The sequence below is a fragment of the Miscanthus floridulus genome, chromosome 8, assembly GCF_019320115.1.
Source record: "Miscanthus floridulus cultivar M001 chromosome 8, ASM1932011v1, whole genome shotgun sequence".
Classification (NCBI taxonomy): domain Eukaryota; kingdom Viridiplantae; phylum Streptophyta; class Magnoliopsida; order Poales; family Poaceae; genus Miscanthus; species Miscanthus floridulus.
Genome location: NC_089587.1, coordinates 126,389,426 through 126,404,502, shown reverse-complemented (window position 1 = coordinate 126,404,502; position 15,077 = coordinate 126,389,426). Strand labels below are relative to the sequence as shown.

The 15,077-nt window shown below is 42.2% G+C and overlaps 1 protein-coding gene across 1 annotated transcript; it reads left to right on the top strand.

Annotated features, from left to right (window-relative positions):
* Window positions 1–7,268: 7,268 nt before the first annotated feature.
* LOC136473508 (pirin-like protein) lies at window positions 7,269–10,947 on the top strand. Its single transcript, XM_066471147.1, has 8 exons — window positions 7,269–7,572; window positions 7,813–7,950; window positions 8,118–8,167; window positions 8,525–8,563; window positions 8,698–8,726; window positions 8,889–8,951; window positions 10,030–10,133; window positions 10,213–10,947. The coding sequence occupies exons 1-8, from the start codon at window positions 7,415–7,417 to the stop codon at window positions 10,751–10,753; spliced, it is 1,122 nt and encodes a 373-aa protein (XP_066327244.1). The 5' UTR covers window positions 7,269–7,414; the 3' UTR covers window positions 10,754–10,947.
* The last annotated feature ends 4,130 nt before the right edge of the window (window positions 10,948–15,077 follow it).

Below are 15,077 nucleotides of genomic sequence, written 5' to 3'. Positions count from 1 at the left end.
TCAGCTCCGTGTTCCTAAAAGTTTTATCTAGATGAAATATATCTCCTCTCTCTCCTCATAATTTCTCTGCACATCATCATTTTTGCTGATGTGTCGCCTCATTAAATGAAAATAAACTACCACTGGGACTGGCCTAATGCCCTTCTATGTATAAATCTATATTTTCAAAACACAATACACACTCCTATAAGCACCACTGACCCAATAGATGCAGATTTTGAGATCGGCCAAGTCACCATAGATATCTCAGCATCGAGAATTGTCGTGCAAAGAAAATCTTTTTGATGGCATAAGTTCATTACAGACTAAAAGAACTTTATTTGATATATCATTTTTGTTTGTATATGTGATCCTTCTTTATGAATTATGAGGATTCTTAGATACTCTCTGCTCTTAATAATGTTTTAGTTTTGTTCTCAGTCAAAACTTGTCCGATTTTAGTCACCTACAAATAAATGCACTTTCCAGATATATTGCATAGTGGATTTATTCGAACAGTTTTTACATAAACTTAATTGAAAGAATATGATGTAAGCTAGGCAAACTGTTTTGATCTATGAAGACATGCCCCACTGTATGACTATATTATTGTTCATCATGGACACATTTTACTCTCTCTCTCTCTCTCTCTCTCTCTCTCTCCATTAAGGAACTACTTGAAATTATGGTTAGAATTTCATAAAAAAAACATGCATGGACCATATTGTTTCGTAAATGTTTGTGTCAGTGAGACTGAAATTCTTGTGTTCCAAAAATCAAGGGTCACTTTCTCCGTCCCCTTCCACCATCTGAAAAATATATTTTGTAAGTTGAGTTGTTTTTAACCACTTTCTCCCTCTATCCTTTTTATTTGATGTTACTGAATTCATGCCATTTGAACGTTAAAAATTATGACAATTAATACGTTTAACACTATCATGGTTGGTTTTATGAAAACTGAAGAATACATCATGTTTTAATAAGAAACGCTTTCACAAGAATATAATTTTTCTAGTACATATATTATTCATATAAAGTCATGAAAAATATTGGCCCAAAACTTGCACTTCTTCCTTCGCCACTAGACTATCTGCCATGACGCTACAGCCGACGACTTACAGAAGTATTCATTCATACTCTGTCTACTACTTCTGTATAGTCATGGTTGAGATTGACCTTACAGAAACTGTCATTCACTATGACTACTTCCGCGTAGTTTAGCGCACCGCGCTGAAAATCGTGCGCCTAGCGTTCACATACAACAATCCAGTTCTAGCATCTGCATATTATGATGTACACCTATTCATTCAATCGCAAGAAATCTCTTCTTTATAGTTGCCATTAAAAAGTAAAGTCGTAACTTGTTTGTAGGTTCTCTGATTGTTCTTTGCTTATTATCAAGTGTCCTGACGACCTTGCTTGCTTAATGAAATGGATGAAGAAAAACGTACCATCAAGTCTTGAATTCTTTAGGCCTGCGCAAAGAAAATCTTTGCGGTGACATAAATTCGTTTCACACTAAGAGAACTTGGATACATGACATTATTTTGGTTTGCATATGTTATCCTCTTACGAACTATGAGGACTCTTAGCGCTACATGGTAGAAAACAGATATGTACACATCAGTTATTTGTATATTGAAAGAGCAGATGTGTGCTTTGCTTGTCCTAACTGAGATTTGGAATAATTATATTCCAAAACACGTGATTTATTTGGATATCACTGTGTTCACACTGGAGCAGTTTATTTATTTACTTCCCTCCGTTTGGGTTTACTTGTCAACAACTTTTTACTATAGCAAATTTGACCATCTGTTTTTTCTCTAAAAAAATCTTAGATACTTCAATGTATATAACACTAATGAAGTATGTTCAATAAAGAATCATATATGTGAAAACTTGATGTATCTAAAAAAAACTTTTGCAGAAAAAACGTATTGTCAAAATTACTACAGTAAAAAATCGGTGACAAGTAAACGAAAACGGAGGTAGTATATAAAAAAATATTCATGGGATCTTTGGCTCAGCTGACCCACCTCTGGAAGAATTTGGAGAAATTTGTGAGAGGAAAATACTATTTCGGATGAAAAAGAAGCGAATCGAGCCGGGTTTAAGGGCACGCGAACGGAACCAAACTAAGTAAAAGGCTTATTTGACGTGCACCGTAGTGTCCTGTAGCAGAAAGTCATTTTTCTCTCCTAGCAACTAGCAAACAGAGCAAACGAGTGAAGCTAGATTTTCTGTTTGGTCGTGTTTCTTACTATAATCTAGTTAGAAAAATAAGTCTGGCTAGTCCAAGCCAGCATAGGATAGTACAAGATCATTTGTTTGATTTGACTCAGCTAGTTAAGCTTGGCTATCTAAGATCTTATTTGGTCGGTAGGATAGTTTTGGTACAGTCATCTCATATTTATTGGCACTTTATTGAACAGCTAGTGCCCACGGCCCACCACCCTGCGCGCTCATCGTCGCCACATCACTCGTCTCGCGCTACCCCTCTCCTCCTCAAGCGTCGACGCCTATGGTCTTGCTGAGGCCCGCGCTCCTCCAGCCCGTGCACCGACGAGAGAGCTCCCGTCTTGCCTTACCAATGACGGCGGCAAGGACGGAGGGGGAGAGGATAGAGCTCATCTCCATGCCTGTCCTCTAGCCACCAGAACCTACGACCACCGCCATCGCCGTTGTTGCCTCACCGTTTGCCTCGCCCGATGAAGAAGAACAAGGGATCGGAGAAGGGAAGGCGGGAACCATGTGCCATCGCCACCGGACTTTGCCGTCTCGCCTCTTCGTTACAACCGGGAAGGGAGGGAAGGAGGGAGCCGTCTCGCCGTTCCGTCGGACTTTGCCACCCACTTCTCCATTGCGAACAGAGAAGGAAGGGAAGGCGAGAGCTGCCACACCATTGCCGCGGGGAATGTGTGCGGGCATGCAGGGAGGGACCGCGTGCTTGAGGATGCTTGGTGGCTTACCTGGCCAGGCTCCGGGCTCTAAACACGCTGAAGGTGGCTTCCTAGTGGTTTTTTTTTTTTTGAAGTTTGTCACCTAACCAAACAGGTCCTTAGTTTTTTAACATGGGCTCCTGTACGAAAGAGAGGAGTAACAAGGCCTGGTTTAGTTCTAAAAAAATTTCACCCCAAACTATCACATCGAATCTTGCGGCACAGACATGGAGTATTAAATATAGACGAAAAAAAACTAATTGCACAGTTTGGTTGAAAATCGCAAGACGAATATTTTAAGACTAATTAGTCCATGATTAGCCATAAGTGCTACAGCAACTAACATGCGCTAATGATGGATTAATTAGGCTTAATAAATTCGTCTCGTAGTTTTCAGACGAGCTATGCAGTTAGTTTTTTTATTAGTATCCGAAAACCCCTTCCAACATCTCCAAAATATCCAATGTGACATCAAAAACTTTAAACTAAACACGTCCCAAGTACGAGTGGTCTGAAGTCTGAACAGTGTCTGCAGGAAGGAGAGCAGCCGTACTGGCTGTAACCAGCTAGTAGGTGGGTAGTAGAGCTCAACTGGACAGCTGATTATGTTTGGTACGGGCCAACTACTAGCCAACAAACAACAATGACAAATGCAACAAGCATGTTCACACTAGCTAAGCTACAATACTACTTCTAGTTACATGAATGTTGCTTTACCACGTGCATACTCACTCTGTACGAAAAAAAAAATACTGTTCGAAATATAGAATTAGTCTATGATTGATCAAATTTATAGAATGTAGTATCAATATTTATTATATCTTAAAATAAGTTTATTATGAAAATATAGTTCATAAACAATTTAATTTTATTTATTTAGTATTATAAATGTAATTAGTTTTTATAGGTTAAATTTGAAACTATTTGACTTTTTAGTAAATGAGAATTACTTTTTTTTGGGAACGAAGGGATTATATATATGTGTGTATGTAGTCTATCCATTTTTCACAACATGCGCTAGCTCCATTTGTTTGTACACCAATGCCAGTAGCCTCAGTAGTGGCTTTAAAGGTCCAGCTAGGTTTTGATGCCATGTTGTGCAAAAAGTAGGTGCTCTACATGTATCATTACTGTCTGCAGAAGCTATATATGCTTAGGAGAGAGAAGGTGAACCATGCAAGATAAGAAGAGAAAGAGAGAGATATAAAAGTGAGGCACTTTGAAAGAAAAAAGCAAGATGGAGACCACAAGTAGAAAAGACACGTGGTTTGCATTGTGTGAACAATAGTCTTAATATTCCCTAGTCTACGTGGATCACTTCAATTGTAGTGAGAACACTAGCACTGTTAGCCTGCATTGGACGTGCCCTCGTGCTCACACTGAGCATACCCTGTTATATAGTCCTCCTAACAGACAACACCTTTTTTGAAGTGCAAATGTAAACAGTTATCGCATAAGAAAGGGAAGAAACATAGAAGTACTGCTACCTGCTCCCACCATAACTGATTTGGCACGTAAACTCAGCTGACCGGACTGATTTGGCTCCAACCTAACTTGCAGACAACAAGCATAGACAAATACATCAATGCAAGCCCATTCACACTAGTGACAGAGCGACATGAAGATGGCTTCCCACATACTACTCCGTCTATTTTTTTGCCTTCTTAGTTTTCAAACTATAAACCATGCATGTGGTTTAAACCCATCCCTAGCCTCACCAAGGCCATGTTCCACCAAAATTCAAACTTTGGCACTATGCAAAAAGAAGATTCTCCGTCACATCAAACTTGCGGTACATGCATAGAGTACTAAATGTTGACGAAATAAAAAAACTAATTGCACAGTTTGGTTGTACTTTGCGAGATGAACGTTTTGATCCTAATTAGTCAACTATTGGACAATTATTACCAAATACAAACGAAATACTACGGTGCGCTATAGTATTACCAGCTTTCCGCGCGGCGCCGATTCGGCGTGCAACTAAACGTGGCCCAACATACATGGAGTTTGATCCACAAAGTCAGTATCTCTGTCTCCCTGTCTCTCTCTGTCTCTCGTCCGTATGGATTTAACGTCATGTGCATAATTGTTCGACTGACCGGCCAAAATGAAACACACTACGTAATTGCCATTATTCCTTTAGACAAGAGAGGGGAAAAGGTATTCTCCCTTTACAATTAGAAATTTTAGGACACATTATATGGTAAGCCAATTGACACATATAACCCTACTTGGTTACCATGTTTAGATTGGTAATAAAAATTAATGGTAGATATACATGTGAATGTTGTCCTTCAAATAAACTAAGTTGGAGGTTTAGATTATCTAAAATCCCCTATAATTTCAGACAAATTTTGGATGCTTAGATATCTTGAATTTCAGAACAGAAGGGAGGAGTAGCAGGTATCATAAACTGTGAGCCACTCTTAGGATGAAGCAAGCGGGAGGTAGGGGTGCACCGTGTTGGTGTCAGGGGTTGAGGCTAGTCTGGGAGTTCAAGGAGTCATTAGATGGGAAGGACTGGCACAAGAGCCCCACCGCATCCGTGTCGTGTTCCTATACGTCGTGTGAGCCTCGGGTTGCTAACATGCCATCCCGCCTTGAGGATGGAAGTCCATCAACCCTAGAATCCTAGATCCTCGCTCACCGAAAACATATCTAGGTTGAGCTAGGGAGCTCGGGTCATGTAATAATAATTAGACAAATGAAGTTGTTGACAGAAAAATTTGCCAAAGAGCGTAACAGACTCTACCATCATGTTTCTATCGTCAAGATGATTAAAAAGCATATATGAATCATTTCGTTTGGAGTCTAAACGAAGGACAAGAGATTTTTTGGGAGCTGATGTAGCAAAACAGGCCTAGCTGGAATTCAGAACTGACCAGGCCTTATTTCAAAAAAAAAAACAGCCGGATTTTAGAACTAGCTAGGCCGGATTTCTCAGCCAACGTTGGGCTACCCCACAAAAAGTAGCCAGGCTGGTTTTAGGATGCGAGGCCGATTTTTCTACGTCATGTTCGTTTAGTTGATAAGCCATGACTGAAAGTATTGTTGGCTAATTTGTTGTGAGAGAAAAATATTGTTCGTTGGATGAAAAAGTATAGCTTATAAGCCAAACGAACAGGGCGCTAGTTCAAGCTCGAGTTGAATCTAACTCGATGGAAACTTGCCCAATGTTATAGGAAACTTGTAAATTTGTTTGGGAGATGTTTCGTACTAGGATAAGACGGATAAGACCACCTCATATATATATATATATATATAGATAAGACGGATAAGACCACCTCATATATATATATATATATATATATATATATATATATATATATATATATATATATATATATATATATATATATATATATATATATATATCCAACTGCACAATCATCAAAAACATATCTACTACTTCTTTTATCTTCTCTTTCACATCTACTACTTCTCGTTCTTTGATGCTGTTGCATGGCCCATGGATCAACGACGAGAAAGCTCTAGACAAGTCAGGTCAACCCATAGCGGCTGCATTCCTCGACGGGTCACTCCTGGGCGTGTGGGGTTTCAGGTTTGAAGAGACCACATTGTTGTATTGTTTTGCGTATCACGCTCTTAATGTTTCTTGTGTATCACGCTCATCGATGGTGGCATCAGGCGAAGCGTTCGTCTGTCAACACACTGTCATGCTGCTTTAGTCGACGTAATAGTTCGGTTAGGCTAATCTTTGGTCCGTCAATACTGAGGGATCTACCTCCTTACCTGTGTGTAGTAGACTGAATAAGATTGAGGGAATTAATCAATCAAGTGCATCAGAGAAAGCCAAAAATTTACTCCCTCCTTATTTTTGCCAGGAATAATCAATGATGTAGCAAATATTTCCAGAGATGCTTGATAGGCTTTTTCTTTTTCAATAATGGATGTATTCTACGGACACGTGCTTCTCTAGTCGCCATCATTTCACTGTGACTGCATGGTCGGCCCACTGGCAGCGAACAAAACAAGAAGATGCTGCCATCCCCTCCTCCATTCCATCCAAATCCAAGATCTGGCGACTGGTGGAGTCGCACGGACGGGCCTAGTCGTCACTCACGGATGCTGCTGCCACGACAACCTCCGCGTTCACACTCGATCCCATCTGTCTTCTCTCCCCACACCCGTAAAGAAAGAGTGCGCGCGCGCGCCCACGCCGCCGCCACCACACACATGCACACCGCAGCAGCGCAAGCACGCACAAAAGCCGCCGGGCCCCACCCGCGACGGGCGTTCACACCTGTTGTGTCCACACACATGAGCATGACACATCGGGTTCACGCGATTACGCTCTCCGTGTTCTTCTGCCTCTCCTCCTGCCCGGCTACCCTCTCGCCGCGGGTATTTAAACGCCGGCGGCGTGGCGACCACCACCACCACCGTACCCCCTTCCGCTGTTCATTTGCTCCACGGGACAGCCTGCCACTCCTTAGTCCGTACACACATATATACTATACCCGCCGCGCGCCGCCATGTCTGCCGCCATGTCTGCTTGCATGCCCCTGGTCCCTCCGTCGTCTCCTCTCCATGGATCGGCGGCAATGGCGGCCGTTGAGAGGCTGCAGCCCGGTGCCATGGAGACCACCAAAACCACCGGTTCCGAGGGAACGGTCGGCTGCGTCGTCAAGAGGTACACGCACGGAAACCTCTGTTCTTGATGGCCTATAGCTCCTCGCTAGCTAGCTGCAGCTGCCCGCCGGGTGGCCGGCCGGCGTAACCATAAAACGCCCGCCGCTGGTTGACTTGACCGACCGGCCGGCCGGCCAGCCTCCTCCTCCTCCTCGATCGTGGGCCTTCATCATTTTGCATATTTTTTGTGGCATATATACTTGATCTGAGAACATGTGTCGAATACTCACTCCATCATCAGCCATGGCAACGAGGACGACCGTGCTGGGGACGACGGCGGCGACGTGACGATGAGCAGGCCGCGGGCGGTGGTCCAGACACTGGCGTGCGAGCGCAAGCCCTTCTGTGAGGGCTTCGCGCTCTGGCGGAGCATCGGCAGGTAACCAAACCACCCATGGGTCCATCCATTCTGATTCTGTGCCGATCGACTCGCCATCGGCAGGATCAATCTCATTTTGTAATAATAATCCTCATATTCATGTACAAAACTGATACGATGATGATTATATACTAAGCTGTGATCGATCGTTTCGTTTGTTGCTGCAGGCCTGAGCTTCAGGAACTGGATCCTATCTTGTCCTTCGACGAGTTCGAGTGTATGTTGTTAACTTCACGATATACACGCAGCTGCATGCTTATGCTGTAGTCAAGAACATATGCTTGTTTCTGTTAACATCCATCAAGATGATACTGACATATACTGGCCATCTTGTTCCTGAACATAACAAAAATGGCAACTGATAAAGTGGCCATATACACCATACTTATCGTACGCGTAAGTGTACATATAAATAAACCTCATTATTAAGTAATTATAACGCCCCTTTAATTTGAACGAAACACATAAAAGTCTTGATGGGTAGTCTGATGGAAAATTTTAAATAATACTGTATGGAATCATATATAACACAAAATCCATTCACACGCACCTTTCTCATTTTTCTGTGTTTCAGTTTCTGCGCCAGCTGGCTTCCCTGACCATCCTCACAGAGGTTTGTAATAACTTAATTTCCTCTTACATCATGAATCAATTCAGTACTTGAATAATGTAGCAAAACAATCATTTCTGAATCAATCCTGACTGCCTTTTGTTTAATTTTCATCGGTGTTTCACGCCCTACCTCAGGATTTGAGAATGTTACCTATATGCTCGAGGTATGAATTGATATGGTTTATTCTCATGATCCTTATGACTCCTTACTCAATATACTGTTGCATAGGCTGATATAAATAAAATTTAATGACGTTATTTTTTCGTCAATTTAAATTGCTGGCCAAATTAATTAATGTTTGTCCACCGGCTGCTTTCACTTTCAGGGCGGCATCAGTTACCATGACTTTTCAGGCCACAAGGGAACCATCAGCACAGGAGACGTTCAGGTTAGGTCTCCCATCAACAGCAGCATTGAACATGCAAACACTGTAGATTTTAGCCGGTAAGCCGGCTGATAAGTCGGCTGAAGCTGTTTTGTTGTGAGAGAAAAATACTGTAGATTCTAACTGATAAGCCGGCTGATAAGTTCAAGCGAATATGCTCTATATTAAAAACCTACTACTCCTTCAATTCGCTGGCCCCTGTTCTATTCTAATTCTAATAGTAGGTTTAGTTAAGGATGTTGTATGTACAATTTTCTAAATTTGAATATTAGCTCAATATTGTTTTCGGTGACTGCAGGCCGATATAAACACACAAATTAACAAGTGAAGAAAAGTAGGGAGAAAAAAAATAGTTGCCCCAAACTCCCTCCAACTAGAAACTAATCTCACCTTCACCTTAAGATGAAGGGTTATGCAAATCAAATTCTTTCATAGTGAAAAAGTAAACCAAAAAATTGTAGATTGTTCGTGAATTATATACTGATGAATTTGTTTGATATATTGAAAAGCAGCGTGGATAAATCAAGGGTTGTGCAAATCAAACTCTACTGACAGTGTAAAGTAAACAAAAAAAAAAAAACTGTAGATTGTTCGTCAATTACATACTGAATTTGCTAGGTGCAACAGCAGCACAGATCAATTAAAAGGTTAGTACCAAATATACCCTGTAAAAGATGCATATGATGCTTGCCTGTGTGAAAGCAAAAAGCGCTTCGGTCCGCATGCAAAGTGGATGTAGCCGCATGTAGCATGTCCGAACCCGGTTCCTTTCATCCTGGCGGCCTCATGTCAAAATCCAGCGTCAAAAGTAGACGTACCGCTACCACGTACTACATGACACAAACGCTGCTCCATGGAGCGGTGACAGCAGCTGACCACCACGAGCATTATTTGAGCGAGTCAACACTCGTGAAAATAAATAGCGGCGTGTAGAATTGGTCAGACTAGTGCATGGTAACAGAGTTGACATATATGCATGCATGTGGTGGTATGTACCGTAACGTATTTGTTTGTGCCATTGGTCGGTCATCGTGTCGATCGACAACTGACTCGCCGCCGCACCGTACGTATGTGCATGCAGTGGCTGACGGCGGGGCGCGGCGTCGTGCACGCGGAGATGCCCGCCGGCCAGGGCGTGCAGCGGGGCGTCAACATCTGGATCAACCTCTCCGCCGCCGACAAGATGTATGCATCATCATCATTCCTCATCTTCGATACGATTCTGTGCCGGCCATTTGGTAACATATACATGCTGCGTCCGCAGGGTACAGCCGAGGTACCAGGACCTGGCGAGCCACGACATCCCCGCCGTCACCGCCGACGGCGTCACCGTCAAGGTCATCGCGGGCGAGTGCCTCAGGACGCGGTCCCCGCTGCGGCCCGGCACCCCGGCGCTGTGCCTCGACGTCGCGCTGCGGCCCGGCGCGCGCCTGCGCCAGCCCGTCCCGCGCGGGTGGAGCGCGTGCGCGTACGTCATCCACGGCGAGGCCGCCTTCGTCGACGGCAGCTCCACTACCGTCGTCGCCGCCACCGCGCGCACGCTCGTCGTGTTCGGTGGCGACGGCGACGGCGTGGAGGTGCGGGCCGGCCAGGCTGATGGTGCAGCGGGGCAGGGCCAGGGCGCGAGGGTCATGCTGGTGGCGGCGCGGCCGCACGGCGAGGCGGTGGTGCGGGACGGGCCCTTCGTCATGAGCACCCGGGAGGAGGTGGAGCAGGCAAGGGAGGACTACCGCCGCCGCCGCAACGGCTTCGAGATGGCCGACGGCTGGACCTCCGACCACGCATCCACCGTTGCAATGCGTTGATAGGATAGACGGTACACCTACCTAGTATCTAAGTTAAGTTGTGGAATTTTGCCCAAAAATATATATGTTGGCTTCGTATCGTAGCATAGAAAAGTGTTTGCAATAAGGTGAAATATTATATAATCAATTTGGAATCCGGCGCCAACGAGTATGTACTTCTATAAAAATGTCGTTAAACGTGCACTAAAGCACACATAAGAGAAAGAAAGAAAGGAAGGAAAATACCTCTTAAACATCACTCATTCGTTGCAAATAACAAGTACAATTACTTTTCTTTTTGAATTACGACGCTCATAACACAGGTACACTCTAGTAAAGCCAGTTTCAAAAATAAAATATCGGTAGCTTGACAAGCTTTTTGTCACGGCCCGGTAGGCCAGTGAGAAAAGAGGAGGGAGTCTCTGGCCCAAAGCAGATTGTGACAGAGTAAGGACAAAATTTCTTATTTGCCTCAAAAGCTTCATTGGCTTCCTTGTGGAGAAAATATTTCTTCCCTATTTTACATATGGTATATTATTTGTACCCATATTGCCTTACGGATAGTTTTTTTTTTTTTTGAGTTTATAGAGTTAAAATGCAGCTGAAAATACTATCTTGCCTCATTCTTATTCTAAGTTTCAAGTACAAGTGCCGAGTACGTGGACCTCCAGTATCCCAACCAAGATCAAAATCAGTACTCGAAGGCAGGATATCATATACGCTTGCACATACTACACTCCAACATCTCTATCTATATTCTGTGTATATCTATTACCTATTATTATTCTGTGTATATCTATTACTCCAACATCTCTATCTATATTCTGTATATATATATATATATATATATATATATATATATATATATATATATATATATATATAACACACATATACACCTAAGACACATGTAAGGTTATCGATCTGCGTCGCTCCGCCTCGGACGTCTGTCAATTTGTTTACCCGCTCGTTTCAAAAAATAAATAAATAAAATAAATTTGTTTATCCCGCTGAGGCAGCCAACCGACGAAGCTCTACGCGAAACGAACCGTTAACGCCGCGATCCACAAGGCGATCGATCCATAGTGGGCAGGCACACAGCTGCCGAGCATCAGCGCAGGAAGGTGACGCGCTTCCAGGCGGGAGGCGGCCGCATTAGTTCTATCTTCGTCAGATCCGAGCGGAAGTGGAGTAGGCAACGAGCAGGTACTTCTATCTGTTTTGTTCTAATGATGGAGCGATGGTTAATGGTTAATTTAGGCATTTAGCCGTGTGCGCTGTTGTCGATTAATTGTTGTGTACTTTTGTTTTTCATTGATTCATTCATTGTCTGATATACTTCAGAAGTTCGACGTTATGCAGGAAGGTAAGGGAAAGACAAATGCCAAAAAGAGGTATGTGTACTGAAATTTGCAACTTTTTATACAGTTTTATATTTTTGAAAATATCTATATTTAAGCTTATACTTCTGTATAAGAAAAGATAAATATTAGAATTCTAGATTTCTTAACATGTTTGACTAAGCCACGCGTTAGACGTAGACGAAAATTAGTGACCCTGGTGTCTAATATACAAATAAAACTGATTGGCTGACCACTGCTAGCCGGATACTATCCGCCATGGGCAGGTCACCCTGATGGACAACAAGTTAAAAAACTGAATCACTATTATGAAAGACTGAATGGAAACTTAAAAAGAAAAAGAAAAACTGGAATGCCATAGCACGAGAAGGAAAAGATGCAAACCAAGGAGAACTGATGTACCAGAAGCTGACAAGCGCAGAGTTGAAGCAAGGAAGTTGATACAGACGGATATCAGTATGTATGATAGCAGATTTCTTTACCCCAAACAGGATCTCGTCACAAAATGCAGAAACAATTGAACTCTAATAGCAGAACAAATAAACAGAGCAGCATAACAAGGACTGACAGAGTTGCAGAGAGACTGAAAGAATAGGATAAAAGATCAGGCTACGCACCTTGCAAAAAACAAAGAACACAAGCAAACTGACTGAAGAGTTCTCGGTGCTTCACTGGAGCAAGTAATCTTGGAGAGACGCATTACTTCCACTGTATCCATACAAGTGCCACAAAACCGTATCCATTCTTGAGATCTGAAAGTTCAGCAAGTAGTCAATACTTAGTCCAGTGCAATCCAGATTCACGCAGGGGTAAATATGAACTAGTAAATGGCAGAATACAACAGTTTGGACAGACCTCCTTGCTATACTTTTAGGTAAATATAACACACTGAATTGAAGCAGCAAGCCATCCCATGCTGCCTACAAAAATGCATATCACTGTACAAAGATCCAGCAAGCACCAACTCATCAAATGAGTCATCAGATATTCAGATAGCAACTCTTGAACACATGCATATGAAGTTAGAAGGATAAAAGTGCAAACTTCATACGTCAAATGACGCATCAGTACCAGCTGGTCTGCTACTCGTCGAAGGATTAGAGGATGGCAGTGACAGCGCAGAGCGCGGATACTTAAATGGGGTGCCACCACTTCTGACCGTGGCCATAGTAGAGACCTACTAGGAATAAGATTATTTGCAACAAATACGTGTGATCACACACATACTGCAAAAGAGAGAGAAAAGGAGCTGGGCCCTCTTCATCTCCACAGGTTATTACTGCTTGTGTTCTAACACACACATCAATGAGAACTGCATATTAGCCTTGGTAAGTGCTATGGGTCACACTTACAATGAGAAACTGCATATTAGCCTTGGTAAGTGCTAAAGGCTCATTCTTTAGAAAACTACAATGAGAAAATAGCTGCATTTAAGTTTGTGAAAACTACAAAGTTTTATATGAAAATAGCTCCATTTATCATCATATCAAACCATCTAACATCAAACCAAGCTAATCCATTGGCAAAATAGCCATATTTGTCTTTGAACTTTCGTTCAAAGCTCAAATTTGTCCCTCAACTATCAGAACGGCCGTATTAGTGCTTGAATTTGCAATTTTGGCTCAATCTCATCCTCCATCCGACGTGGCTCACCACGTCAGCATACTTGGCTAGAGTTTGGTGCTCAAATATAGAGAATCACTCTGTCAGTCTGTCATGCGTGCTTGTTCCGTGCATGCTGGTCCAGTCTTTGCATTGGTGTCTTGTGTTTTTGCATTGTAAGTGGCTGTGGCGTGTGGCTAATCATGTAAGGATTTTGAAATCAAATGATCTTTCTAGAAAATAACATGTATCATATCTCAATGTAAGCTGACATAACAAAGATTATACACAAAGGATTGACCATGCATTCAATACCTACTGAAATTACATGATTCTCTTTTTTTAAGCCGCAAGTTGTTTTCCTATTCTTTTTCTGAGAGGAGCTGCTTTGTCTTGCTGCTGATCCACGTCCAAGTGAAGACGTGAAGTGGATTGAATGTTTGCAGATGCTTCAGCAATTGACTTACATCTTGAAAAAGAAACCAGTCTTTTAGATGTGTCTGGACGCTTTCTTTTAGATTGCTTGGATTGTGCAGGTTCAATGCCAGCTTGTTGTGATGGATTATGCGACCCGGTGTCCTCCTGTTGTTGTATGGTAGAAGTTAGTGCCATCTTATGTGAAACAATACATTACAATAGTAAGGAAAAAAATCAGAAATGCATAAACACCATTCTGAGCGTGTCCTAGAGTTGTGACCCATATTTTTGTATCAACGACATCTAATTTTAGTACCAACTCTTGACGACTTGGTGCCTGATTTCACTGGTTTTGAAGGGTCTTTCCTTCTCAAACAAGTGTGCTGATGGGGCGAGTTATCGTGGCAAGCCACATTAGGATCGAGCCAAAATTGCAAATTTGAGGATTAATGTGGCCGTTTTGATAGTTGAGGGACTAATTTGAGCTTTGGTTGAAAGTTCAAGGATGAACATGGCTATTTCGCCCAATCCATTTATCATCATATCAAATACAGTCATTCCAGACATAATGGACTGATAATAAAAAATAGAATGGACAGATAATAAAAAATAAAATAAAAGGGCAGATTGTCTACCTTGTTAATTTGGCTAATTTATGATAGCCATCTTGTTTGAATTCTTTGGGAACTTGTGAAAGCTACCAACTTGTGAAATAGAATTTTACAAACTTTGACTGATTTAGAAAACAATGATAAAACTACAATGCAACACGCACAAAGGAATGGTATTAATTCATTCATTCATAGATTACCCCTCCATATAGATAACTTTTTATTGTTAAACTTCCGGCCATCATATATGAGCAGGAACTAGATCTTTACAGGGTTATTTTAGCTAAAACAAACACCAACACAATGCCAGCAAAATCGGTCACATGTCTGATTCAAACAATCCCTTTCCGGAGC